Source organism: Camelus dromedarius, chromosome 18 (genome assembly GCF_036321535.1).
Source record: "Camelus dromedarius isolate mCamDro1 chromosome 18, mCamDro1.pat, whole genome shotgun sequence".
In the NCBI taxonomy this organism is placed as follows: domain Eukaryota; kingdom Metazoa; phylum Chordata; class Mammalia; order Artiodactyla; family Camelidae; genus Camelus; species Camelus dromedarius.
The window spans coordinates 169,032-194,479 of NC_087453.1; the positions used below are offsets into that span (position 1 = coordinate 169,032).

Genomic DNA, 25,448 nt, shown 5'->3' on the forward strand with positions numbered 1-25,448 from the left:
CGCCCCTCCCGTGCTGGGCAGACCACCCTGCGAGGGGCTGCCCCCATCCAGTGCCAGGGCTTTGAGGAAGGGAGGCTTCTGTGTGTGGCTGGGTTGGGTGTTTTAAACCACAAAGACTCTCAAACATGACCCCGGGAGCTGGTTAACAAGGAAGACCCCCTGCCTTCTGTATCCCCAGGGGTGGGGCCCTGGGGCTTTTGTCCTCTGACCACACGAAGCAGAGGCACAGGCCTCCAGCCTCCAGTGCCCTGGTTGAGCACTGAGCATCGGGCACCCAGAGGAGGGCGGGGGCTAAGGGGGCTGGGAGCTGTGTTCTGAGAGTGCAGAGAATGTAGAGCTGGTAGGTAGGTGAGTGGTGGTCAGGAGTCTGTACCCCAGCCCCTGTGCCCGTATCCAGGCTGCTGAGAGGGACAGAGCCAGTCGCAGGACAGGGACTGACTGCGGGGGACTGGGGCGGGTGAGAGGGAGTCAGGGACCAACCTTCCCATCAGAAAAGAAACCCAGTGGGAAGGTCTCTCCGTCTCCTTTGCTTTGATCTCGGGAGGTGGGGGATACTGTCCCTTCAGTTACAAAGGAAGCAGTAACAGTGCTGGGACTGAGCCCAGCACACACTCGAGCCACTTTGTGCCGTGGTCATCCCGCTGACACCCCCACGTCCTGCTGTCACTCAGTGCTGCTGGGACTGCAGTGGTAAGAGGCACCTCAGTTTCTACATCACATGTTTTAGGAACTAATATGATAACTGTGTGTCCGTGTAACTGGTCTTCTGGTAACACTGAGTCTCGCTTTGAGCACTGCCCCGTGATGGGGCACCAAAGCGAGGACACAGAGGCGAGGAGGTGCTGTCAGCTGAGCACCAGGCCCTGCCACTGCCCAGCCAGAGTGGAAATCCAGGCCACCCACCTTGGGCCCCCCTCCTTCAGGAGAAGCCTTGACTTCAGAGGTCCCTGGCAAGGGCCACAGAGACAGCTCACCGGGAGCCTCGCATGTCTCAGTGGACCTCGGCTGGAGCCCCGAGGCTGCAGACAAAGGGACGCCATGGCCCTCGAGAGTAATGGGCCCTGTGGGAGGAGGTCCCAGCTTGGGGAGGACGGGTGACAGGGCAGAGCAAATGGACAGGACGGCTGGGTGGGGGTGGGTGGCAGAGGAGGCAGGGTGCTTCTGAGCTGGGGACCTGGGAGCCGTAGCCCTTCCCTGAACCCTGATACAGGGCAGTCCTGCATAGAAGCCACCACCGTGGCGGGGGGAGGTGACCCCTTGCAGGGGGAGTGGGAAGTGGGAGTCCCGCGGGGTGACCTTGCCTTGCAACCTGCAGTACCCACATTGCGCAGAAGCCTCTAGGTGGTGGGAGTGAGCCACAGACCGGCTGCCGGCTAGGCATCCACCACTCCTCCCAGGAGGGCCGGTTGGTTCTGGCCACAACCGTGAATCAGCCAGAGTGGGACTGTGGTCAGTCCTGGAGAGTGGTCCTCACTTGTGGGGGCTGTAAGCAGGTCCCACCCTCACCAGGGCTCAAGCTGGAGAAGCACTGACTGACCCACTTCCCACCTTAGAAGTTCCTGGTCCCAGGGCCCCTCATGAGTTCACGACCCCGGAACCTTGCTCAGGACGCTCATGGCCCACTCAAGGCCCCTCGTGGACCCCACCCAACCCTGGGAACTTCTTCTTCCAAGGAACTCCCCCCAGCAAGCTGCCTGGGCACACAGACCCCCCTATGCCACCCTGGAGGATGACATGAAACCATGGGGTTCTCCTCTAGGGCATTTGTGTGAACCTGGCCATACCCACAGACCCGACTTGACGCCACCTCCTCTTTGCTGTGTCTCAGGTGTGCACAGGCATACAACCCGAGTCACATGGGGATGCGTGAAGCTACCCACGTGTGCACACACTGGGCACAGGACAGATCACACACACAGACACAGACGGACTGCCTGTGAGGTGTCTTGTCTCCCACGAACTGCTCAGCCTGGAGAACAGGGCCTGTGTTCCTTCCTCTGCCGTGTCTCTGGCCCCCAGACACCCAATAGGTGAAAGAAGGAACATGGCACTGGGGTGGTGGAGCTGGAAAGAACCAACACATACTGGCCACCACCCAGTAGGGGAGCCCCAAAGACGAGCCCCATACCCATCCCCAGAGAGGGCCCGCTCGCTGCTCTGGGCTAAACACCTGACACACAGACCCTCCTAGAGCCAGGCAGGGCCCTCTCCCTGGGACCCCCAGGTCCTCCACCTCCTGCTGAGATGGGCCCAGGCAGAGGAGTGGGTGCGAGTGGACCCGATGAGGAGGTGCCAGGTGCCAGGCTGGGTTTGGAGACTGAGCCATGAGCATGTGGGGGGGGGGGTGGGCCTTCCGATTAGAGGTCAGAAGTGAAGAGGGATCAGCAAGGAGCAGGGGCTGAGCCGTCAGGGGCGCGGGGGTTGGGCAGCCAAGTTTACCTTCCCAGACCTACCAGTCTCCTTCTGCCAGCAAGCCCTCCTGGACACACCCAGGCCCACCGCCAGGGGGCCCCCTCCATTCCCACACCGGTCCGAGAAGCACTGGTAGAAGCCCCACTCCTGCCCCCATCCCCCCAGGGTGGACGCCCAGCCCCAGCGCCTCCTTAGGGGTGGTGTCCCCTCCCGCAGGGTCCTCCATACTTGACCCCTTTACGGAGAGAGATATATGGGGCTGCTGGCAGGAGCCCCACTCTGCAGGGGACCTGGCCCGTTCCTGGGAGCTCTGAAGGGGCAGACAAAGCCCCAACAGGGGCCTGGGGACACCCCAACAACACCCTCGGGGTCCGTCACACATGGGATTGGCTGCACCTTTAGCCCAGAGGCCAGCACCTCCCCAGTCCTCAGTCCGTGGAAATGTCGGAAGGTCAGGCCATTTATTTTTCTGTTTGTGTCCCCGACTGCTCACCTGCCCAAAGCCAGCCGTGACCCCAGCAGGTCGGACCCATGCTTCCCTTCTGGTTGAGGCAAGGGGCTCGGTGGGAAGGCCAGTGCTGCCAAACTCACATGGAGCCCCCACCCCCTCTTCCCCTGGCCCCAGGGGCAGGGAGCTCTTGCAGCCCTGGAAACCCCTACCCAGCCCCTGCCACCCCGTGGACAGCTGTCCCCCAACCCAGGCCCCCAGCTGTTTCTGCACCCCGTTTCATCAGACCCTCCAGCCCACCCTGAGGTTGCAGGTCCCCACCACAGAGGCTCTGTGGGGTTCTGGCCCCAGCCAACCCCACTGAGGCCTCTCTCAGATCCCAGCCACTGAGGTCGGGCAGGGCAGTGACCCCGGGGACTAGATCCAGCAAGAGTCCCTGTCCCATGTGCCAGCACAGCAGCCCTCTCTCTGGGCCTCAGTCTCCCAGCCTGCAGAATGGGGAGAATGGCCCGCCCAGGGCAGCCTCTCGGAAAGTCCCCAGCCCAGCCTACAGCCTTGGCCCAGGCCCAGCTCCCTCCCCTAGAGGCAGCGCTTGGGGGCGGGAGGCAGGCGGCCTGTCCCCCTGAGGCCAGCAGCAGCTCTAACAATGCGCTTCCCCCTGCACAATTCCCAGAAACACCGCCCTCCCTGCCCTGCCAGCCCGCCAGCCTGGCGGCCACTCCACCCTCCCCTCCCCCTCCCCAGGGGCCCCCCCAGGCGACAGCAGGGCCAGGGGCTGCGGTGAAAGCAGGCGATCTGACTCACAGGGGTCCCTAAGGCAGTGCCTCCCCAGGGGTCCAGGCACACCGGCCCTGACCTCCGGAGGGAGACAAAGAAAACTCCTGGGAGAGGCGGATCACCAAGGAGGAGCCAGACCTTGGGAGGTCACCTTGGCCAGGCCTCAATCCCAGAGCAGACTCCTGCCCTTCTCTCCTGGCAGGGAGTTGGTGAGTCCACCCTTACAGCCTGCACAGGGTCCCCACGTAGCAGCTGTACTGAAGCTGTAGAGAGCTAAGTCAGAGAATACCCTGCTCTGCTCAAAACCCACTCGAGTCAGAGTCTTCCTCAGGTCAGAAAGCAAGACCCTCCCAGGCCCCACATAGCCCCTCAGCCGTCCCCTCCCTTCTGCAAACTTCCCTGCCCCAGGACCTTTGCCCATGCTGCTCCCCCTGCAAAAAAAACACACTTCCCGTGTATCTTCTCATCTCTTTCACATGTTTCCTTCAGGGTTGGCCCACAAGCCCCTCAAGAAAGGACAGGCAGTGAGCACCCTGACACGGCCCCTCTCCCCCACAGCTGGCAGCAGCCTGGCACCCAGTATCCTGGCCTGTTTGCGGACGTGTTAATTGTCTCTCTCCCACGGGCAGGGGCAGGGACTCGGGTCTGTTCTGCTCACTGCCAAATCCCTACCTCCTGGAATGGGGCCCAATCCGTGGTGGGTCAGTGTCCAGTGGATGGAGGAACAGAAGGATGGATGATTCCTGTCCCCAAGCGAGAAGGGGTAGATGGTCCCCAAGAACACAGGCCTGCCTCCCAGCCCATCTGGCAGCCCCAACTGCTTGGGTCATCAAAGCCATTTGTTACCAAAGCCAGGGCACCAGCAAAAAAACCCTACACTGCAGTGCCCACCAGGGCCTTTTGGGCCAGTGACAACCCCCCCCCCAAGGGGTCTCTGCTCCTTCTTCCCAGGATTTGCAGGGCACATGCAGACTGTCAGCAGAGCCTGGCAGGAGAGGGAGGGGTAGGGTAGCATGGGCAGGGTAGGGGCTGGGATACCCAAGTGTGTCAACACAGGCCCCAGGCAGGGCACCCAGAGAGCCACATCTGCTCCACCAAGAGCCACCAAGGGGGACCAGGGCACAACTCCAGCGGGACCAGGACCCCTGCAGACCCAGGCCCGGGCACTGGTACCTGAATAAAGACAGGCTCACCAGCAGCTGCCCCGGAGCCCAGACTGAGAGCCTGGGGGGCAGAGTGGGGGCAGGGGCACTGGGCCTGGCCGACCAGCCGGGCCGGACAACTAGACAGACAGAGTGTCTGGCGCCTGCTCAGCCAGGCTGGCCCTCGGCTCCCTCCTCACAGCTGCGGCCTTCCTTCCGGAGCTGGTGTTTCCTGGCTCCTCCCTGCTGTTGCTGTGGAAACCTAGGGCAGCCTGGGCCCCCCCCCCTGTTCCCACGGAGCCCCCGCTGAGCACCGAGCGGAGCCCACACAGGACGCAGCAACACCCGAGGACACGCATGGCCCCAACACCCCGGGGCTCACATAGCTGGACACCCCAACTCTTGTCCAGCACAGTATCCTCAGCATTTGGAAACAGCCTCTGTGACACCTGAGACCCACCCAAGTGACTGAACTGGACAGTCCACAGCTCATCTGCCCTGCGGCCACCGTACTGGGGGGCCTCCTTACACATGCTGCGTTCAGGGCCTCCACACCCACCAGGCCCTGTGCCCTCCCACACAGAGAAGCCCCATTCTTGGTCCTGCTAGCCAAACACAAAAGGCAGACCCCACCCCTGCACGACACCCCTATACTTGCAACTGCGCTGTCCTCTCCATGCAGCCAAGACGCCCACAGTAACAGCCCGACCACCACTGAGCACACAGACACCCAGCCCTGCCTGGGACCCCCAGGTCACAGGAAAGGGGCAAATTGTGCACTGATCCCAGCACTCTTGAGAGCTACCGCCTGGCAAGTGTGGGCACCGTGCCAGTTTTCTCCAGCTCTACCCCAGCTGCTCTTTCCCAGGAGTGAGGCCCATGGTGCTTGGGAAGCCCAGCGGCTCTCTGCACACCAGGCCCAGCACCCAGGACTGAGAGCAGGAAGGCATGGGGCCAGGCAAGTCCGCTGTCCCCAGGCACGAGCCCCAGGGTCCACCTGCACCAGGCCTGCCCCTGTGAGACATGCCTGCACTGTGCACAAACCTGTGTCAGCTTGGTTCTAGGCCTTTGGACAGCCTCCCCAGAATCCTCATGCCCACCCCGCCCTCCTCCAGTCCTTGGCGCAGCCTCAAGGATGAGCAGGAGGACCCAGGCTAGGCCTGGAGCCCTGGCCTCCAGGACCACAAGGTAGGGTCTGAAATGGGCAGCCTGGCTCCAGAGCTGAGGTGTCAGGAGACCAGAGAGTCCTCTCCACCTGGACCCCACCCCCACCTCTGGGAGCAGGAGGGTCTAGCCCTGTGGGACTCAGTAATTGGTCCCAGCCCCAGCTACTCCGGCAGCAGCCGGGGCTGGGTGGGTGGGATCCTGTGAGGTCTATGCCCCGGGCAGCGCCTGGGAGGTCCGCCACCCCCAGAGCCCAGCCAATCCCCCACCCAGAGTCACTGAGGGATTTCCCAGCATCCTTTGTGGGCTTTGCCTGGAGCCTGGGGGTCTGGTCTAGGCTGAGGGAGGCAGTAGGCAGAGGGCCAGGAAAGCAGTGTCCACTGGCCACCCAGGCCAGCCCTCACTCACAGCGCAAGCTTGCCCTCCATACCACCTTCTGTCCAGGGAGATGGGGGCTGCAGACAGGGCCTCCTCAAGGGTGGGTGGCAACAGACCTGGACCAGGCCAGCCTGAGGTGATCCTGAAGACATAGGAACACCCCAGACTCTGAATCACCTCCACTGTGGATGAAGTGGGGGCCACAGCTTGGCAGCCAGAGAAATCGTGGGAACCCTCCCATGGTGGGTATTGAGAGCCACAGCCTCCATTCTGCTCCTAGTGGGACTCTGACCAGTCTCACCCTCACACCCAGGCAGATACATACACACAGACCACACGCAGATGCAGACACACACCTCTGAGGCACAGCCGGCCCCACCCTCGCCAGCCCTCCTGCAGCCCTGGGGAGTACCCTTGGCCCTGAGGTTCCCAGGTCAGGGCCACCCTGACTGCAGCTCCCACCCCGTCGTTCTCCTGTCTGGACAGTGGGCTAGAGCCACCATTAGCACCCCTGCCAGACAGCACACAGGGGAGGGTACCTGACCTAGAGATGAGGAGTTACCCCAGGAGGCTCGCCCTTGCCTTGCCCAGCCCCAGCCCCAGCCCACAGGACGTGACAGCCAGACCCTTGAGTCCCACAGCTTAGCCAAGAGGGCTGGAGCCATCTGGGGTTAGGTAATTCTGGGCACTGCCCACCACTAGGCTCCCAGCTTGAACAACTCTGGGCTGTCAGGGGCCCCTAGGGGAACCAAAACTCCATCCCACGGTAGGGGGCAGCAGTGGAGGACCCTGGAGGCCTCCTTCCCAAACCCAGTGATCCTCATCCCAGGTTAGCTGCTGCCCAGGCTGAACCAGTCCCTGGCGTCCCCAGGCCACACCCAGAAGACTGCAGGGAGAAGTAACCTCTGCTAAGCACCCGCCCCTTGGGTGATGAGTCTTCCTCACTCATGTCTCCCCACAATCCCTGCAGGCTGCTCGGCCCACCCAGCCGCCCACAGCGGTCAAAGGGGAGCTGGCCCCGGGGCAGAGGCCTGTACACCTGTCCCCAAGGGCCCCCCATTCTTGCCTGCCTCCCAGAAAAAGTCAGTCTTCCCTTCTAGACCCAAGAGAAGCCACTTTGACTGCCCCAGTACACCAGCGTGGGCTGAATCAGTGAATTAGGCGCTCAGGCCTGGGAGATCTGGAAACTAGTCTGGGACCAACCCTACGTGAAACACCTGACCTGGGGACAGGGCGCACACCCAACAGCGTCCGTGTGAGAACCCCTGTGGGGCACTGGCCTCTCCCCAGGACAGCTCAGGAGCAGATATGGGAGGGGGGAGCTGTAGGATCCACAGGGGACTCACCCCCTTCACAAGCACTGACTGTATGTGGCCTTAAGGGACTACCAGGGACAGAGTACTGAGAGCCTCTGGCCACACAGACCCAGGGTCACCGACACCCGTGGCCACGCACCATGGAGCTCCCAGCACTTGAGGGGTGAGGCTCCTCCCAGGCTACCAATGGATGTGCGGGAGGGAAAACTGATCCCTCCCCAGGGCTGCTGAGGGCACTCGTCCCACCTCTAGCAGAACCACCCTCAGCAGGAGGGGACTGGGAAGGAGACTGCCCCAGGAGAGACCCTGCAGTTTCTGGAGCCCAGACTCCTGGTGGGGAGGCAACTGCAAGGAGGCTGGAAGCTCCTCTGGACACCCTCCCACGTCTGATGGCCCCTTTCCCCCCACCTGCCGGAACCCGGGGTCCAGTCCTGCTCTTTTGCAGCAGCGCTGGCCCCGCTGCACAGGGGAACCCAGCTGCTACTGGTCCCAACCGGCCCTGGGGAGGAGGGTGGGACCTGGGGCTCCACCCACTCTAGATCCCTCCCCTCTGGCTCTGGCATGGGTCCAGAGCATCTACCTTCTCCCTCCCAGTGGTACTCAGCTGTGGCCCACCTGGTTCCCATCAGTTCGGGAGTAGGGGCGGGGGCATGCCAAGACCATCTTTCCCTTTAACCCCATGAACAGGCCTGCGGGGGCTCGAAGCCCCCAGTGCTGCAAGTTCCACGTGTGGCTGGAGGATGGAGAAGCATGACGCCCTGGGGTTATCCAGGGCAGCTCCCCCAGGGCAGCTCCCCCAGGACACAGGGCACTTTTCCCAAGGCGTCCTGCCCTCGGAGTTAGACTCTATTGGGGAGGCAGCCTCCCCCAGTTACCGGTCGGGGGTCTGACTCTGGGTGGGGGGCAGCTCGTCTCTGAAAGTCTGACAGCCCCATGAACATACCCCCTTCCAAGTTTCAGGCCGTATCAGCCGCCCTTTCCCACTCGGGGGTCTCTCCTTTGGGGAGGATGCTGGGGTCGCCGTGCCTAGGAGGCCACAGCGGAATCCTACCGGGCGGAGAAGAAAGGAAGCCCCCAGGAGGAGGGGGCAGCCTAGGCCCGGCCCGCCCCGCCCCGCCCGCCCGCCCCACCGCCTATTGGCCCCGCGCCGCTATATCTGGGTGCCCACCCGGCGCGAGGCCACCGCCGTCGCCACAGCCGCCCCGACCGCCGCCCACTCTCCGCGCTCCCGCGCTCCATTCCGACCAAGCCGCGCCCAGCTGGAATGCAGAGATCGCCGCCCGGCTACGGCGCACAAGACGACCCGCCAGCCCGCCGCGACTGTGCATGGGCCCCGGGATCCGGGGCCGCCGCTGAGCAGCGCGGCCTCCCCGCCGCCCCCGCCGCCCTCGCCGCGCCCGCCGCGCCCGCTTCGCCGCCCAGCCCGCCGCGCAGCCCGCCGCGCAGCCCTGAGCCGGGGCGCTATGGCCTCAGCCCGGCCGGCCGCGGGGAGCGCCAGGCGGCTGACGAGTCACGCATCCGGCGGCCCATGAACGCCTTCATGGTGTGGGCGAAGGACGAGCGCAAGCGGCTGGCACAGCAGAACCCGGACCTGCACAACGCGGTGCTCAGCAAGATGCTAGGTGAGTGGCGCGGGCGGGCAGGCTGGGCGGGGGTACCTCGCGCGGGGGTGGGCCAGGGCACACGCTGCGCTCGGCCGTCCGCCCGCCCGACGGCAGCCTGCTGACCCGCGCCGGTGGCCCGCAGGCAAGGCGTGGAAGGAGCTGAGCACCGTGGAGAAGCGGCCCTTCGTGGAGGAGGCGGAACGGCTGCGTGTGCAACACCTGCGCGACCACCCCAACTACAAGTACCGGCCGCGCCGCAAGAAGCAGGCGCGCAAGGCCCGGCGGCCGGAGCCCGGCCTCCTGCTCCCGGGCCTGGCGCCGCCGCCGCCGCCGCCGCCGCCCGAGCCCTTCCCCGTGGCGACTGGCGCAGCCCGTGCCTTCCGCGAGCTGCCCCCGTTGGGCGCTGAGTTCGACGGCCTGGGGCTGCCCACGCCCGAGCGCTCGCCGCTGGACGGCCTGGAGCCCGGCGACGCCGCTTTCTTCCCTCCGCCTGCGGTGCCCGAGGACTGCGCGCTGCGACCCTTCCGCGCGCCCTACGCCACCGCCGAGTTGCCCCGGGACCCGGGCGGCTGCTACGGGGCGCCCCTGGCCGAGGCGCTCAGGACCGCGCCCGCCCCCGCCGCGCCGCTCTCCGGCCTCTACTACGGCGCCCTGGGCGCGCCCGGCCCGAGCCCGTACCCCGGCCCGCTGTCCCCGCCGCCCGAGGCCCCGCCGCTGGAGGGCGCCGAGCCGCTGGGTCCCACCGCCGACCTGTGGGCCGACGTGGACCTCACCGAGTTCGACCAGTACCTCAACTGCAGCCGGACTCGACCCGATGCCGCCGGGCTCCCGTACCACGTGGCGCTGGCCAAGCTGGGCCCGCGCGCCATGTCCTGCCCGGAGGAGAGCAGCCTGATCGCTGCGCTGTCCGACGCCAGCTCTGCCGTCTACTACAGCGCGTGCATCTCCGGCTAGGCCGCCGGCCGCCCGGCGCGCGCTGGTGTCGCCGTGCATCACCACTCTGTCTCTCTCACAGGTGTCTAACGCCGCTGCTTGTAGCAGGCCCGCGGGAACCAGCGAGGTTGGTGCTTGGCCACCCGCCCAGGGCGGCCCACAGGGGTGGCTCCCACTTGTCCCAGGGCTCTCCCAGGAAGCCCAGGCCTAGGACAGGTTAAGTTTTTGAAGCGCCTCATCCTTTTCTTGCAGTGTATTTTCCAGAACCAGGCTGTATTTTTTACTTTACTTTTTTTATATACAGAAAACAATATATTTAATTTTTAATTAAACTTTTAAACCTTTTCTCCCAAGAGGTTTCAGTGATCCAAAGCACCAATGTAGCGGGGCTTTTAAAATAACGTTTGCTGTAAAGCAAGAGCTGGGAGTTGGGTCCCCTGGGGCCAGGCGCGGCCACGATAAAGCGCCACATTTTCCTCTGAACTCCCGTGTCTGTGGTTGTCAGGGAGGGAGGAACACTCCCCCCAAGGGCCCTGTACGTGTCCTTCCCTCCAGATCTCCCTCAGAGAGCCCAACTCCCAGCATGGACCACGCACTGCTCCATCCTTACAGGACTCTACCCTAGACAGAGTGGGTGGGAGGCAGGAATTGTGGGCCCCCGCCCCGCACCCTCCCAGCCCTCATTCCCCTCCTGTTTCACCCCCTACCCAGGTCTCATTCTCCTCATCTCCTCCTTAGAACTTCCTTCAAGCCCAGCGACTGCCCCTCTGCCCTACTGCCCTGACAGTGCTTCTCTCCCAAGGAGGCTGGAGGGGTTGACCTTGTATGTAGACATGACATCCTAGGGCCCCCATCCATCAGTCTCAACCTAGTGTCCCCAGAGAGGGCAGCACCATGACAAACCCACGATGCTCCCCAGGGTGATCTGTCCAGGCTCTGCCCAGAGACACAGAGTCGTTGACCAGAGCAAGGGGCTCAGGCCTCACATCTCAAGCTTCCTACCCTGAAACACATCACACTGCCCTTTGGCCCCACCCCCCCAGCAGGACTGGACACCCTCTTTCCACGTGCCTCCTTGGTCCCCCTCACTAGGGAGCCCGTGGGCACAGGGGAAGTTCACAACAATCATCTTGGGCGATTCTTCTTTCCTGGGACGGGGTCCTGAGTGAGCCCTCTGCACACTCACACATGTCTCAGGGCCCGACAGGTCTTCTCAGCCAAGAGGCGGGGTCATGTGTCCCTCAGTCCCGGCTCCCACCCCCCCATAGCATATGGGGTCCAGCTGACCTCTGACAACCCCGATGTGCAGTGCTTTCCCCTGGGATTTGGGTCACTGAGACACGGAGGTGCTGTGTGCTGCTCTGGGCCCGCAGTGAGCCTGAATCTGATGACACGTGTGAGCACATGAGGCTCCAAGCATGGCTGTGTTGTGGCGACAGTGTGACCGTGTGACTCATCATGCCCAGCCATCAGGGTGACCGTGTGACACCGAGTGTGTCTGAGGCTGTGTGTGTGCACATGGGTGTGCAAGTGCTTGTGTGTAAGCCTGGATGTCCATGCACGTGGGCCTGCTGCCTGAGCGTGTGGAGAGGTGAACTGGGTGTGGGGCTGTTTCTATAGGTGTCCTGCCTCTCAGAGACCAGGTGACATCAGCTCTGTGTTAACTCACAAGCCCCACACCTCAGCTGGCGGAGTGGGAGAGTGGCGAGTGGCACCTGGGCCCCTATCCCCCATCCCTTTGTGAGCAGGACCCAGAAACCTCAAAGACAAAGGGACACAGTAAGACACACATACAGGGACAGAAACAACCAAGCTGAGGAGGGCAGGATATGGATTCGGAGGTGGAGAGAGCAGTCCTGGGCGGGCAGAGGGAAAGACAGAAACAGCCCACAGACACCAAGGACAGGGCTGGTCCACAGGAGGGGGCAGGAATGAGGCACAAAGGGATGAGGGTGGTCCATCCAGCCACATCCGTCATGGGGGGCTCTGAGGCACCAATGCTGAGTCCTGGACTCGAGCATGAAGGCCCCCAGCACTCAAGAGTGCACACACCCAGCTCAGGGCCCCCAACTCCCACTCTGGGCCAGCCCCTGGTGAGGGGCTGGGTGACCCACTCCTTGGATCCTGGGGGTCCACCCCCCACCGCCATGGGGACAGCCTCTGCAGGATGGGACCATCACAGCCAGAGTCTAGGAACCTCTGCCCCAGGTGTGGATCCTCCCATCCCCTCACCCTACCCACCCAACCCCAGGCCAAGGCCAGGGGAAGGGAGGACCAGCCCAGCCTCTCCTACAGCCTAGGCCATGTGAACGGCCTCCCTGCCTGGACCCACCTGTGCCCCCAGCCCAGAGACACCCACTGACACACCCAGAGAAAGGCAGCAGACAGGCAGACGTGGCTGTCTGTCTCTCGTGGGTCAATCTTCTAACATCATTCTGAGCACCTCACCCCACCCTCAGGTTGGGGGATGGGGACCACAAGGTACCTCAGGCTGGCACAGGCCGCACCGCCCCAGTAGGGAGGGGCAGAGTGGCTTGCTCTCCAGAAGCCCTTCCCCCAGGGGGGCCCAATTTGGGGCTAGGGGCATCCAGGAGCAGGATCAGGCCAGGACACGTGTGCACACTCACAGAGGGTGGCTGTTTTCAGTAGGTCCCTCCCAGGACACCCTGCCTGGGGAGCTCCCCAAGGGACCTGGCTCTACCCCTGCTGGACTGGACAGCCCTCTTGGGCAGGACCAAGGGCCCCAGGGCCTGGCTGGTTCCAGCCCTGGGTCAGGCGTCCCCTTACCCCCCCTCCCCCTCCTGGCTCCACCCACCTGCTTCCCTTAGGGTCAGAGAAGGGAAGTCCCCACCCCCAGCTCCCGCTGAGTCAGGCCCGCCAGGAACAGACCCAGGCGACCTAGCTCCTGGCGGGAAGTTCTAGCAGCCCTGCCTGGCATGAGCCCCAGCTCCCACACCCAGGACCCAGCCTGGCCCTGGAGTGACCTGAGCTGAGGTGTTGAACCCTCCCCAGCAAGCCACCCTGAGGAGGAAGTCAGGGAGGGGCTGCTGAAAGCAGGTAGGGTCTACCTCTCTCCCTAGTAGACACAGTCATCACTTCAGACACCCTCAGGAATACCACACACACAACCAGCCACACACCACACCAGGACCAAGGCTGCACTCATACACCGACCCCAGTAACACTGTGCTGGGTGGGTAAGGAGGGACCCAACTGTCCACTCAACTGGACAAACACTGGACAGTCCAGCCACTCAGCTCACATCCTACAAACCCTACATATACTTCGTTTTGGGCGGGGTAATTAGGTTTATTCATTCATTTATTTTTTTATTGTTCTTTTTCATGGAGGTGCTGGGGATTGAACCCAGGACCTTGTACATGCCAAGCACCCACTCTACCACTGAGCTGCATTCTCCCCGTACATACACTTCTAAGTGGACAATTCATCAGGTTTTAATATATTCACAGGGTTGCACAACTATGGCCACTAGTTTTTAGCGCTTCTCCATCACGCCCAAAAAGAAACTCATCTCCATTAGCTGTTCGTTCTCATCCTCCTTGCTCCCAGCCCCTGGGAAACACTAATCTGCTTTCTGTCTCTGTGGATTTGCCTGTTCTGGACGTTCCACATAAATGGAATCACACAGTAAGCGCCCTTTTGAGTCTGGTTTCTCTTACTGAGCATCATGTCTTCAAGGTTCATCCATGTTGTAGCATAAATCACTACTTTGTCCCTTTTAAGGGCTGAATTATATTCCATTGTGTGGAGAAACCTTACTGCATTTACCTACTCGTCAACTGAAGGACAGTTAGGTTGTCTCCACGTTTTGGCTGCTGTGATTAGTGTTCCTATGAACATTCCTGTGCAAGGTTTTATGTGGATGTGTTTTCATTAAAGTAACATAAATCCGTATCTCTAAGTCTGAGCAAACAGGTTAAGTACCTTAAATCCATATGCTGGAGCAGTTACCCAAGAAAGTCAGAGCAGCTGACCTCTAACCCCAGCGAGGCCCCCAACACCAAGACTCAATCCTCAGCTCACTCCAGACTGGGGAGGGGCCCCAAGGAGCAGGCTCCAGTCCAGTCCACAGAGGGTCTTGGCCAAGTGTGTGCGAGTTCCCTGCCCAGAACTGGGCGGGGGGGAGGGGGGAGCACTGGGATTCCTCCTTTGTGTTTCAGAGCACGGCCCCGCTCAGCTTCCTCCCACCCCCTCTACTTCTGCACCGGCGCTCAGCCTCCCAGGGAAGCCCAGCCTTGCTTTATCTCCCACGACCCCGCCCTGTGTGCCCCACAGTCCCGCGCTCAGTCCGGCACTGCCCAGTATCACAGGACCCCGCCCTGTTCCCCACGACCCCGCCCCATCCCCACGCCCCAGCCCGCCCGCGCGAGAAAACAGGAAGGGGCCCGCGGCAGCAGCGGTGCGAGGAAGCGCAGGAAGCAGCGGCTGGTGCGGCGCTTATCTCCGGCCGCAGCCGAACCCCTGGCCTCGCGCCCCGCGCAGGCCGGGCAGGGGAGGGGACGCTGGGGCTGAGGAGGACAGGCCTGCTCACCTGGCGGGGCGTCCTGGCCGCCTCACCCCCAAGCCACAACTGAGCCATGGAGGGAGGCCTAGCTGGGCCCCTCCAGGCCGGAGGTGACCCAAGGACCAGCGCCCAACCCCAGGGAGTCCGGCCTCCAGGTCCTGACCTCCTCATTTCCCCCCAGACAAGGGCTCATTTCACTCAGCAGGTGCAGGATCCCTGCTGCTTCTTCCCAACTTTAACTGGGGGGGGGGGGGGGCAGAGCACACTGGTTGTTTGTTTCTGTGTTTACAAAGCTGGGTCTATTCCTAGGCAGGGGGCAGGATGGGGACTGAGCCTGGACGCCCCCCAGGGTCCCGCAGGCCACTGGCAGGGACAATGGTCTCCAACACCTGGTATTCCCCCTCCCGTGAGTCTCTGCTTTGCTTCCTGGAGTGGGAGCCTCTTTGTTTCTGCGTCAGCCACAGCTGGGGCAGGCGCCTCCTTGCATGCCTGCGGGGCTGGGGGACCCCACACTCGGGCTCGCAGGCAAGGGCCAGATGCCCTTTTAGGTCAGGTGCAGGTGTTTCCTCCAGGGCCCGCATAGCACCCGGCACCAGATGCAAGTCCTGGCTAACTCACGTCCTGTCCCACAGCCGTGCTCCGTGAAAATGGGAAGTGCGCCTCCAGGGCCTGGCATGGCAGGTCCTTCCCTCCACCACCCACCACCTCCTGGTGCTCAGCGGGGCTAGGGTGGTGGCCAGTGGGGGAGGGGAGGGGGGAGGGGAGGGGGAGGTGCCGGGGAGCCCAGGAGCTGGCCTAGGGCAGGACAAAGGCAGTCTGCAGCCCTCAGAAGGGCCAGCACTCTGGGCTGGCACAGACCCCACCCTGCAGCCCCTTGGAAGCCTGGGAAGGGGCGGAGGTGGGAGGTGGGGGTGGGGAGAGAGAGGAGCAGGGTGAGGAACGGGGAACACACAAGTGGCAAAGTTGGGATTCACTTTTTGGTTTTCAAATCCAGAGACTAGTTAGCCTGTCGCCCGTGTTCCAGATGTTCTTTCAAAGGCTCCCAGTCTGGGGAGGTCGTGGGACCCAGACTACCCTTCAAAGCCTGCCTGGCCCCTCCCTGCGGCACTGCACATGGGGGGTCTGGCTCCCTGGCCAGTGCCCTGCGGCCCCATCTGCCACCCTGGCACAGCCCCTCCTTCTGGGCCCCACCCCTCCACCTCCATGGAAGCAGCTGAGAAGGCACGTGTGTGGGCTAGGACAACCCCACCACGCATGTGCCCCAAAAACAGCGTTTTACGGAGGAAGAACCAGGCTCGGGCCCCTTTCTTGACAGGGAGGGCAGTGCACCCAGGCCTGGCAGATGCCTCGAGGCCTCGATTCCTCGAAAGACAGGGCCTGCCCACCAGGTCACAACCCCCACAGTCTGGCCTGCGTGGCCCCACGGCCAATGGCTCTGTCCCTACGGTTTAGTCTCCTTCCATGTCTGTCGGCTCTGGTCAGTTTCAGCCAGTGAACATCAGAGCAGCTCACGGGGTGCCCTGGTGTCGGAGTCTGAGGAGCAGGCACCTCTGAGTCCTCTAATGGGGTCTGAGCAGGGCGGCCCCAGCTTCCCCCCCCATCCCATGTCTCTGTGTCTCTCAGCAGCTCAGTGTGGCTCTGCGCCTGCCCCAGACCGGGTCTGTCCCCAGCCTGGACAAGTGACCTTTGTCCCAGAAGCCAGAAGCCCACCCTGCTCCCAACTGCATGAAGAAAGATGCTGAAGTGGGTTGAATGGCGGCCCCAGAGATACATCCACCTCCCAGAACTTGTAAGCAGGATCTTATTTGGAAAAAGGGTCCTGACAGATGTGATTAAGGATCTTGAAGTGAGGAGATCATCCAGGTGGCCCTAAATCCAGTGGCAAAGATGCTCGTAAGAGAGAGAAGAAAGAGGCAGACATCGGAGCAATGTAGCTGCGAGCCAGGGAGTACTTGGAGCCACCAGAAGCTGCAAGAAGCAAGAGCAGATGCTCCCCTGGAGCCCCTGGAGGGAGCACAGCCCGGCAACACCAGATTTCAGGTCAGTGATCCTGATTCTGGACGTCTGGCCTGCAGAACTTTGAGAGAAGAAACTTCTATTGTTAAGCCACACAGCTTGTTATACAGCAGCCCTAGGAGACTGATGCAGATGGTTTCTGAGATGTGGGGACAGAGGCTGGCCCCTCATCTGGGGATTGGCAGAAGCAGGACTGGGCAAGATGTGCAGAGCCTCTGCCCAGCACTGAGGCCTCAAGAAAAGGTGCAGAAGGTGGACACTGTGTGTGTTGGGGGGGGGGTGTTGTGCTGAGAACAACTTAGAAGTGAGATGGGGGTGGGGGACACTGGGTTCTGAGAGCTCAGGCCACAGGCCTCCAGCCCCCACACCCAGGGCAGACCAGGGTTACAAATCAGGAGGGGCTGCCTGAGAGGGAAGCTCAGCCAGGCAAGGGGAGGCGGGAGGCAGGAGGCTGCGCCAGGTCAGGGAGCCTGGACCCGTGTGTGCACGCACACAAGCACACACACCTGCACACACCTGCACGTACACGCCGCATACACACTCACTCACATCCACATTCTAGGGCAGCTCTGGCAGGAGCCCCCAGGAAGGAACAGTGGGGCCAGGGTGCAGGAGTATCTTGTCCACTCATGTGTCTGCAGCCCAGGACTCAGATGGGGATTGTCCACCCATAACTCTGAGGCCCCACCCCTCCCCACAGCTGCCCCAAAACTGTGGCTGGTTTGCACCTGCTTCAGGCATGGGTGGATGGAGGGGCGGCCCTGGAAGCCACATCCAGATGCTGTTAGGAGAGGCATGCTCTTCCCCCCAGGCCCTCGGGCTAGGGCAGGCCCAAGTGCCAGGAGCTAGTCCCTGCACCCAGGCCTGTGGACTCTTACTGACCTTCCCCAGGCCCAGCTCAGCTGTGCCATGCCTTGTGCCCCAACCAGAGTGGGCCTTTTACCTCCTAGCTGGACACCTGACTGCACCCCAAGGCTTGCCTGGCGGGAGCCCAGCGAGGGGAGTAGCCCATCAGGCATGGGCCTGCTCCCCTCACCACACTCATCAGGGTTTCCCAAGTGGAGTCTGAGGCCAGGACCTTAGGGCTGGCTGGACCTCCCCTCACCCCTTCGTGTCCAGGCCCACCTCCTTCAGCCCCACCTCACCACACAGGCCCCCTGCACACGCCACCTCCACGCACAGTGCAGGGACAGGGATCTGACTCAACCCTGCCTCTGACGTCCCTCCTCGGCTTAGACCCTGCTGGGCGGGCACTGCCAAGCTCCCCCCTCACATGCTCGAGCCCCAGCTGGAGCCCCCACAGCGCGCCCTTCCCCACAGCCCACTGACCACACCAGGGAGTGTGCGGAGCACAAGTGCTGTGAGAATGCTCCGTGCGGGTGTGTGTGTGTGTGTGTGTGTGTACGTACGTACGTACCACAGGCGTCACCCTCACATTCAGAGAGCATGGCCCCCTAGGTGAGCTGTACCTCGTGGCCTGGGAGCCTATAAGGTCACTGAATCACACTGAGGACCCCATTTTGTGCCCAGGGCACATGTGCGGTGTAGCGCTGCTGGGGCCTGGCTCTCATCCCAGCTCTTAGCTTTCTGGCTGTCCTGTGACCTCCCAGAGCCTCAGCTCCCTGGTCTGTAGAACAGTCATGCCTGCTGCACAGACTGCGTATGTTGACACACAGAGCAGGGCTGGGTCGGGGCAGTTGTGCCAGCTCCATCAGGAAGACCTTTCTGCACCTCCTGCCTGCCTTCGTTCTGCGGGGTAGCCCAGAGGGAAGGCCTGCTTGAGTGCCTCCGGGGTACGTCCACCTGTCAAGGAGAAGAGTGATGACAGGTGTTGTGTCCACCAGGCCCTCCACCTTTGGCCAGGTGCTCTGCTTGCTCAACTGTCTCCTCTCCTCCAGAGGCTTTCATTACAGGGGGGCCATCCCTCCAGGCCTATGCAGCTGCACGTGGGGGAGTCCAGGGATTAGCGACCCCCAACCCCGCCAAGCAAACATTGGGTCCCAGGACACAAGCCAGTGTGTCCCTGGCCAGCCTGTCCAGTCCCACAGAGGGGGCTGCCGCCACCCTTCCCGGGGCTGCAGGAAACGGCCTGGCCCAGCTTCCCTTCAGGCCCATTTCCTTTATCCGGTTGTTTTGCTCTGAATGCACAAAGCTCAGCCTTCCCCTCCCCTCCATTTCCACCCCTTCCCCCATTCCAGAGTGGAGCAGGCCGGATATGCCACATTTTAGGGCGGCAGGAGTCCCCGGGTGGCGGGAACCCCCCCTCCACCAAGCCTGAGGCGTGGACTGAGCAGGAGTCGCGTCCAGGGTCCCGAGCTGCCCCCTGCTGCCTGAGCCTGGGAGCACTGTCCCCGCTCCCGCCCCTGCCCAGGTGTGGAGGAAAAGTGTCTCCTCAGGCCCCCGCCACGTGTGTCGGTGGCTCCAGGGCCCGCTCCCCACCAAGGTGCAGATCTGGGGCGGCCCAGCCCCGCCTGGCCCCACAGGAGCAGGTGAAGAAAGGGAAGACCAGACCGCAGCACCAGCTCAATTTATCGGAGCCTCCTTGGGGCGAGGGGGGCGGGCCCTTCTGGGACCAGCATGGCCAGGTGGGATCGGGTCTCCTGGTCATGGGCTCTGTGGGGAGCACAGGCTTCGATGCGTTGGTTGTGCCCCCGTCAGGCTCGTTCTCAGCCTCGCTCGTTCTTCACCCTGCTGCGTGGCCGCTGCACGCAGTGCGAAGAGCTTCTCCCAGCAGGTGGCGATGGCGTCCAGGGCGTGTAGCAGGAGCCACCTCCGGCCGCCTCGACGCCGGGAAGGGCGCGTCTGAGGCCGCCAGCTCTGTTGTCGGAGACGCGTCGGTCAGGGAGTGGGCAGGGTCCCCAGGCCCACCCGCCCTCTAGTCCAGCCCTTGGGGGAGTCGCAGCACGGTGTGGGCCCGACTCACGCCCCCAGGCTGTGAGGCCATGGGGCTGCGGGAGCGAATGGGATGGGGGTCTCGGGGACGCGCACCTGGCGCAGCGTCCAGCAGTAGCGCTGCATCACCGCCTCGGTGCGCATGGCCACAGTCCATGCCACTTTCTCCAGTGCCCGACGGCGGCCCCGGGCCACCGCCCCACGTAGGGTCCGACCCAGGGACAGGATGGACAGTAGGATGCTGTGCTCCTGGGAGGGGAGGAAATAAGCAACTGGAGGACGAGCCCTGTGAAGGGGCCTCAGGGGGACGGAGGGCTTGGGTGGGGGTGTCTCCATACCTTCTGGGCCCCACAGGAGGCTCCCACCCGGCCCCGCCGTCGGGAGGCCGCAGCTCCAGTCAGGTTTCTCTGAACGAAATGGAGGTGTCTGGAGCCCAGCCCCGTCCCTTCGGCCCCTGGCCCCACCCACCTCGCTGCGGCCTGCAGGTCTTGGAAGATGACCGCCCGGTAGTGGCGGAGCACGTCGGGGACACTGCAGGTGCGGAGCCCGGCCCGGCCCTGTGTGGTCCCCAGCAGCACCAGCAGGAGTGCCCAGAGTGCAGGCTTGGGGGGCCCCTGCAAGGGACACCGGGTCAGGGTGGGGCACCCAGGCCTGTGGAAGGGGGCTTCCCTCCTGCAACACCCCAGGCAATGTGCTTTGGCCACCCCACCCCGACCACCCCAGAACAATCTGTGAGCTGGTATGGAGATATCACCATGCCATGCAGCAAATGCTCTGGGTGTGGGTCTGGGTCTGGCAGGTTTAGGGAAGGATGGACAATGTCTGCACGCTGGACAGCTCAACTCATGCAGAGATCGCAGGGTGAATGCTGGGGGTCAGGAAAGAGACAGGCTTCCCAGGGCAGGAGCACCTGGACCTCTGGTCTGCACAGGTGTGAGGGCTCTAGTGCCCACAGGCCTGTGGAGGGCAGGGCTGGCTAGGTCTGGGGTAGCCATAGCAGTAAGTACCCTCAGCACAGCCTCGCCCCGGCCATGCCCTGACCCACCCCCACCGGAGCTGGGCCCTGAGCACCCTAATCCCCAGCACACTGCGGGGCCTTGGGTGCCCTGGGCAGTGGCTGCACGGCTGTTGCTCTGCCTTCGCTGCAGGAGAGCAGAACAGACCTGCTCCCTTCTACCGCTGGGCAGCACCCCCAACCCAACCAGGACAGGGGTGAGGGCTCAGAGCTCAAGGCCACACCCCTTCAGAAGGGGAAGGCCTGGGGAAAGCCCGAGGCTAAGGGCGGAAGGGGCCATGTTACGCCTCACCAAACATTCCACTTGCAGACCTCCCCTCCCCCAGAATGGAGGGAACTGGCTCTCTGGGAAGAGACCCACCCTCAGCACAAGCCCAAACATCAAAGAGAAAGAGCCACGTGTCCCCGGCTCCCAGCACCCAGGCTGGACTCCACAGTGACCAGAACATTAATCATGTGAACCCAGTGAGACTCAGGACTCAGGCAAGGACTCGACTCTGCTTCCCAGCCCTGGCTGGGGAGCCTGACCTCACAGGACGAGAGCTGGGAGTCCGCGGGGGGGCTTCTGCCTGAGGCACCCAGAAGAGCAGATGCAATTGGCTGTGGCCAGGTCTTGAAACCCACGCACCCCCGCCCTGAGTCGCCCCTCTGCCTGCTGAGGGTCAGAGGTCACAGTGAGGACAAGAGCTGGAGATGCTGGAGGTGCTGTCCAAGTGGGGCAGCCTGGTTGACCAGGGAGTCCTGGGGAGGCCTGTCTGGCACCAGGAGGGAGTCTTCTCAACAGTGGTGGGAAGGCCAGGCAGGGGCCCCCAGGGCCCCCAGGGCCAGGCTTCAGTGACAGCAACCCAGGGGGATTTCCCAGTGGGGCGCCTCTCCCAGCCACACAGGCTCCCTGCCCCTTGGCCGGAGTAAGCCCCCTCCCCAGTAGCCCGCAGCTGCTCACCATGGGCCTCTCAGGGTCAGGCTCTCCCTCACTCCCACCACAGGGCCTCGCACATGACCTGGGGTCCTCAGGTGGGGAGTGTAGCTGCCACTCCAGGTCCTGCTCCAAGCCGGGCCACCAGGGCTCCCTGGCGGGCTACAAGCGTGCAGATGGGCGGCAGGCAGACAAGGCTTTTGAAGTTGGCTCCTCTGAGCAAAGAAGGGAGGGAGCAGAGGGAGGCCCCAGGATCCCAGCCCTGCCCCCAACGTCTCCCCACCCCATATCCAATCGCTTCTTCAATTAACCTGACCCTGGAGCCCAGCCCCACTGGGCTGTCTTCCCACCCAGTGGCTCTTGGATTAAGCCATCAGACCCGGGATATCTGCTCTGCCCAGGGGGGAGGAGGGGGAGCGTGTTGGGTGAGCAGAGGGCAGTGCAGGGCCCCGCTGCTGGGGGAGGGGAGGAGAGGCAGGGGCCTTCCTCAGTGGTCAGCAGGTGCTGTCTCTTCCAGGAACCTGGCCTCAGGCAGAACCAGGTGAGCAGGACTTAACCCCCCAACCTCAGCTCCCTCCCCTGCCATGGGGCGGGGGGGGGGGGGGTCCTGCCCCAGCAGGTCCCAGGCGTGGGACTTCCCAGGCTCCCCGCTGGCCCAGCACTGCAGAGGTGCCTCCTGCTACTCACCCCTGCAGGGACTAAGGGGTCTATCACTGGGGAGGTGGGCATGGCCACTGGCCCAAAAGGGCTTGCAGGGAGCCAACCCCCCAACCTCCCCACCCCAGGCCTCAGAGCAAGGAAGCCGAGGAACCTGCTCGCCTTGAGCTGGGACTGGAAAGCAGCAGCCGAAGAAAAGCTAAGGGGTGTTTCCCAGGGAGAAGAGAGATGTAACCGCCACCTCAAGGTGCTGAGGGAAGCACCCCAGGCAAAGGAGAAAGGAGACGTTCCCTGGACAATCCAGATGCTCAGGAACTTCTCAGAGGCCCCACGGGTGGCCTCACCTGACTGGAGGTTGGAGGAAGTGCCCCCAGAAGCCACACCCGACTCAGGGCACAGCTGCCTTGTGGCCGCAGCCAAGTCACTGCCCCTTCCTAGGCCTCAGTTTCCACATCTGATAGGGACAGGCTGGCTTTCAAGCTTCTAAACTCTTCAGGGCTCACTCTTCAGTGTAAGGGGCGGGATCCCTCCCCCCACCACCAGAGATCAAAGGAAACTCCCAAGTTTCAGTGAAAACACCTAAGACCCTCCAGCATGGTTCCCCAGGACTGGCCTCTCTGGGTGAGGACAGGACGGACCCCCAGAGTCGGCCCATATGAGCGGGGCCCAGCCCAGGTCGCCTGCCTGGGCAACAGCAGTTCCTACCCCAACACAGGGCGGTCTGGTCCAGTCCTGGGCTGGCCTTGTCCTTGGGGCTGCCAGAACATCGGAGGTGGACCCAGCAGGGCCCTCACTCTCCGGACAGATGCCCACACCCCAGGTGCTGACGTGGAGGGGTATGCACCCCAACCTTGGCCGCCACGAGAGAGCTCACCCCACCATGAGGCACCAAGGGGCCCCCCTGGGACCTTTCCTTATGAGAATGTGTGGGAACAACAGCCAGCTGGCCTTCTTGTTATCACACATGACAATCTACGCCTCTTCTCCGTGGCCCACAGCCTCTGGACCACCTCTGACCTCTGGCCACATGTCTCCAACCATGGCCAACACAGCCCTTCCAAGAGAACTGGCTATTTCCAACCAAACACACATGCAAGGATCCAGAGCCCAAGAAAGTCTCATCCTTACATGATGAAAACACACTCAAGGCTCCCAAGTAACGAATACACTTTCAGTCTAGAGAGAAGCAGTTACAAGTGCTTTAGGGTAAAACTGCTGATTATAAGTTAGCAAAAATGAATTCACCTGCAAATGGGAGAAACTCACTCCCCACATACTCACGTCCTCAGTAGCACTGCGGGGAGCCAGGCCTGTCTGCTCTCAGTGAGGCTGCAAACCCCCCACATCTGCAGTCCTGTGATATGGGGCCCTCTGCCCGCCCTGGGGAGAGCACACACACGGGGGGAGGAGGGGACACGGACTGGAGTCGCCAGGAGGGCCAGCCACCTGCTGCCCCCAAGGCACGGCCTCTCCCCAGAACGTGACCCCAGCACCTTCTCCACAAAGCCTCAGTGAGGCTCCTTCTTCCCTTGGGCGTCCTCCGTGGGGCGCAGGCTGTCTGCAGGATGCCTCCTCGAAAGTGAGCCTGAGCCCTGCACAGCCCAGGCCACACTGGGGAGTGGCCAAAGCACACACGGGGGGGGGGGGGGATGGGACTCAGAGAAAACCAGCAGGTCACTCACCCCACAACTACCTAGAAAACCTTTAATTAAAGACCAGGATGGACCGCTCAGGGCCCCTCAGCCCCTGTTCCCCACCAGATTCCCCCCGTGTGCACCCCGAGGCCCTGCAGTCAGAAGGCATTCTTGATGCGGGCCGCCACCAGCACCAGGATCTCCCCAATCTTCCTCTGCCAGTTGGCGATGTCCTTGGACGCAGCGCACCACAGCTCCCCATGCCTGGGCTCGGCGTGCTCGCAGCGCCTCCGTACCTCCTCCCGCTGCTCCTGGGTGGGGGCCGTGGCACATGAGGCAGGGCTGCCCGCAGGCCGCCCCTGCATACCCTCAGCCCACACCAGTGCCGCCACCCCTAACAAGGAGCCGGCCAGGTTCCCGAGATGGCTCCCACATCCTGTGGGGACCCCAGGACAGCTGGCTGCCCCACCCCGTGTGCACACCTCCTACAGGGTCGGGCTCCGTGAGGGCTCCTGCCAAGACAGAACCACCGAAGCACGAGAACGGCCCCCAGGCCTCAAGCTCCAGTCCTACTTCTGCCATGACCCCGACCCCCATCACAACCCTCTCATTAACAGATGCCAACAGGCCACTCAAAGTGGCGAGAACTCTAAGTCTCAGGCTGGGAGGCCACAAGGCGACAGCCAGGAAGCAGCCCTCAGAGCTCCCCAGAAGAGGAGGGGCGCAGGCAGCAAGGCCTCACCTCCGTGCCGTGCTGCAGCTCGAACTTGTAGAAGAAGGCCCAGGCGTCCCCCAGGTCTGAGTCGATCTTCACCGTGCGATGGAACCACTCCCTGGCCTTGGTGATCTTCCGCTCGCTCCAGAACAGCCTGCCAGGGAGCAGAAGGCCGGGAACCCAGAGTAAGCAGCCACAAGATAGTGCTGAGGGGCTGTCAGGAGCCACGGGAGCAGCACCTCCTCGGGCCACAGCTTGGCCACGTGTGGGCCGGACAGCCAGCCTGGTGACTGGCTGCGGGCGGCTCAGAACTGGGCTCGGACACCACCAGTTTCATCCTCTCCCCAGAGGGCCTGGGCTCCCGACAGGGCTGCCGAGGAACGAGGCCTGGACACCTGGAGACCACTCACGGCCGCTTACCCGAGACCATCCTTCGAGGTCTGACCTAAGCGTGTCTTAAACACCACACGCTGAGCAAGAGCCTCAAACCCCTTTAACTTGTTACTTTCTTCTGAGTAAAATACTAGGAGGTGAAAGTAAACCCAACAAAAACTGATCAGGAAAAGGGGAGTTTCTGCCCGCTCCTCAACGTTCACCTTCTGGAACGTTCCACCCCATCAGGTGGCTCCAGCAGGAACCCAAGCAGACACAGACCCCGGAAAACCAGGCCCAGGAGCAGAGCCAAGTCAGGGGTTCACGGAGCCTCCCCCGTAGGCCCGCAGGGAGGCCGGCGGGGGCGCCGGCGGGGGCCTGGGGCAGGACAGCGGGCACTCTGACAGCCCGGGACTCGGGGTGGCTGCCCCCTCCACGCAACTCCGCAGCCAGCAGCACCAGGGACGTGTGTGCACCGCGGACCCTCCAGGCAGCTGTAGGGCTGGTCTCAGCTACTCTGATAGCTTGATTG

At 62.9% G+C, this 25,448-nt stretch overlaps 3 protein-coding genes across 3 annotated transcripts in view; 1 reads left to right on the forward strand and 2 right to left on the reverse strand.

The window, feature by feature from the left end:
- Positions 1–2,360: 2,360 nt before the first annotated feature.
- Positions 2,361–10,527, forward strand: SOX18 (SRY-box transcription factor 18). The gene is made up of 2 exons (XM_031433357.2): positions 2,361–9,259; positions 9,384–10,527. Exons 1-2 carry the CDS (start codon positions 8,902–8,904, stop codon positions 10,193–10,195), a joined length of 1,170 nt encoding a protein of 389 aa, XP_031289217.2. The 5' UTR covers positions 2,361–8,901; the 3' UTR covers positions 10,196–10,527.
- Positions 10,528–19,227: 8,700 nt separating this feature from the next.
- C18H20orf204 (chromosome 18 C20orf204 homolog) lies at positions 19,228–21,691 on the reverse strand. Its single transcript, XM_031433375.2, has 4 exons — positions 21,566–21,691; positions 19,946–20,221; positions 19,704–19,856; positions 19,228–19,532 (listed from the first exon to the last, which is right to left on the reverse strand). The coding sequence occupies exons 1-4, from the start codon at positions 21,566–21,568 to the stop codon at positions 19,320–19,322; spliced, it is 645 nt and encodes a 214-aa protein (XP_031289235.1). The 5' UTR covers positions 21,569–21,691; the 3' UTR covers positions 19,228–19,319.
- A 2,194-nt stretch (positions 21,692–23,885) lies between these two features.
- PRPF6 (pre-mRNA processing factor 6) overlaps positions 23,886–25,448 on the reverse strand; it is a 37,161-nt gene continuing 35,598 nt past the window's right edge. Inside the window, exons 20-21 of the mRNA XM_064496865.1 lie at positions 24,572–24,698; positions 23,886–24,140 (exon numbers count right to left, since the gene is read on the reverse strand). Coding sequence (XP_064352935.1) covers positions 23,988–24,140; positions 24,572–24,698 — 280 coding nt within the window. The 3' untranslated portion in view covers positions 23,886–23,987. The remainder of the gene's footprint in view (positions 24,141–24,571; positions 24,699–25,448) is intronic.

What these genes read in the sequence shown, in the direction of transcription:
- SOX18 (XM_031433357.2), top strand. Translation starts at nt 8,902, where the DNA reads ATGCAGAGATCGCCGCCCGGCTACGGCGCACAAGACGACCCGCCAGCC. An exon ending in GGTGCTCAGCAAGATGCTAG is followed by an intron (nt 9,260 to 9,383) that starts GTGAGTGGCGCG and finishes GGTGGCCCGCAG; the next exon opens with GCAAGGCGTGGAAGGAGCTG.
- C18H20orf204 (XM_031433375.2), bottom strand. An exon ending in CCTCCTGTGGGGCCCAGAAG is followed by an intron (nt 19,857 to 19,945) that starts GTATGGAGACAC and finishes CTCCCCTCCCAG; the next exon opens with GAGCACAGCATCCTACTGTC. An exon ending in ACTGCTGGACGCTGCGCCAG is followed by an intron (nt 19,533 to 19,703) that starts GTGCGCGTCCCC and finishes CTCCGACAACAG; the next exon opens with AGCTGGCGGCCTCAGACGCG.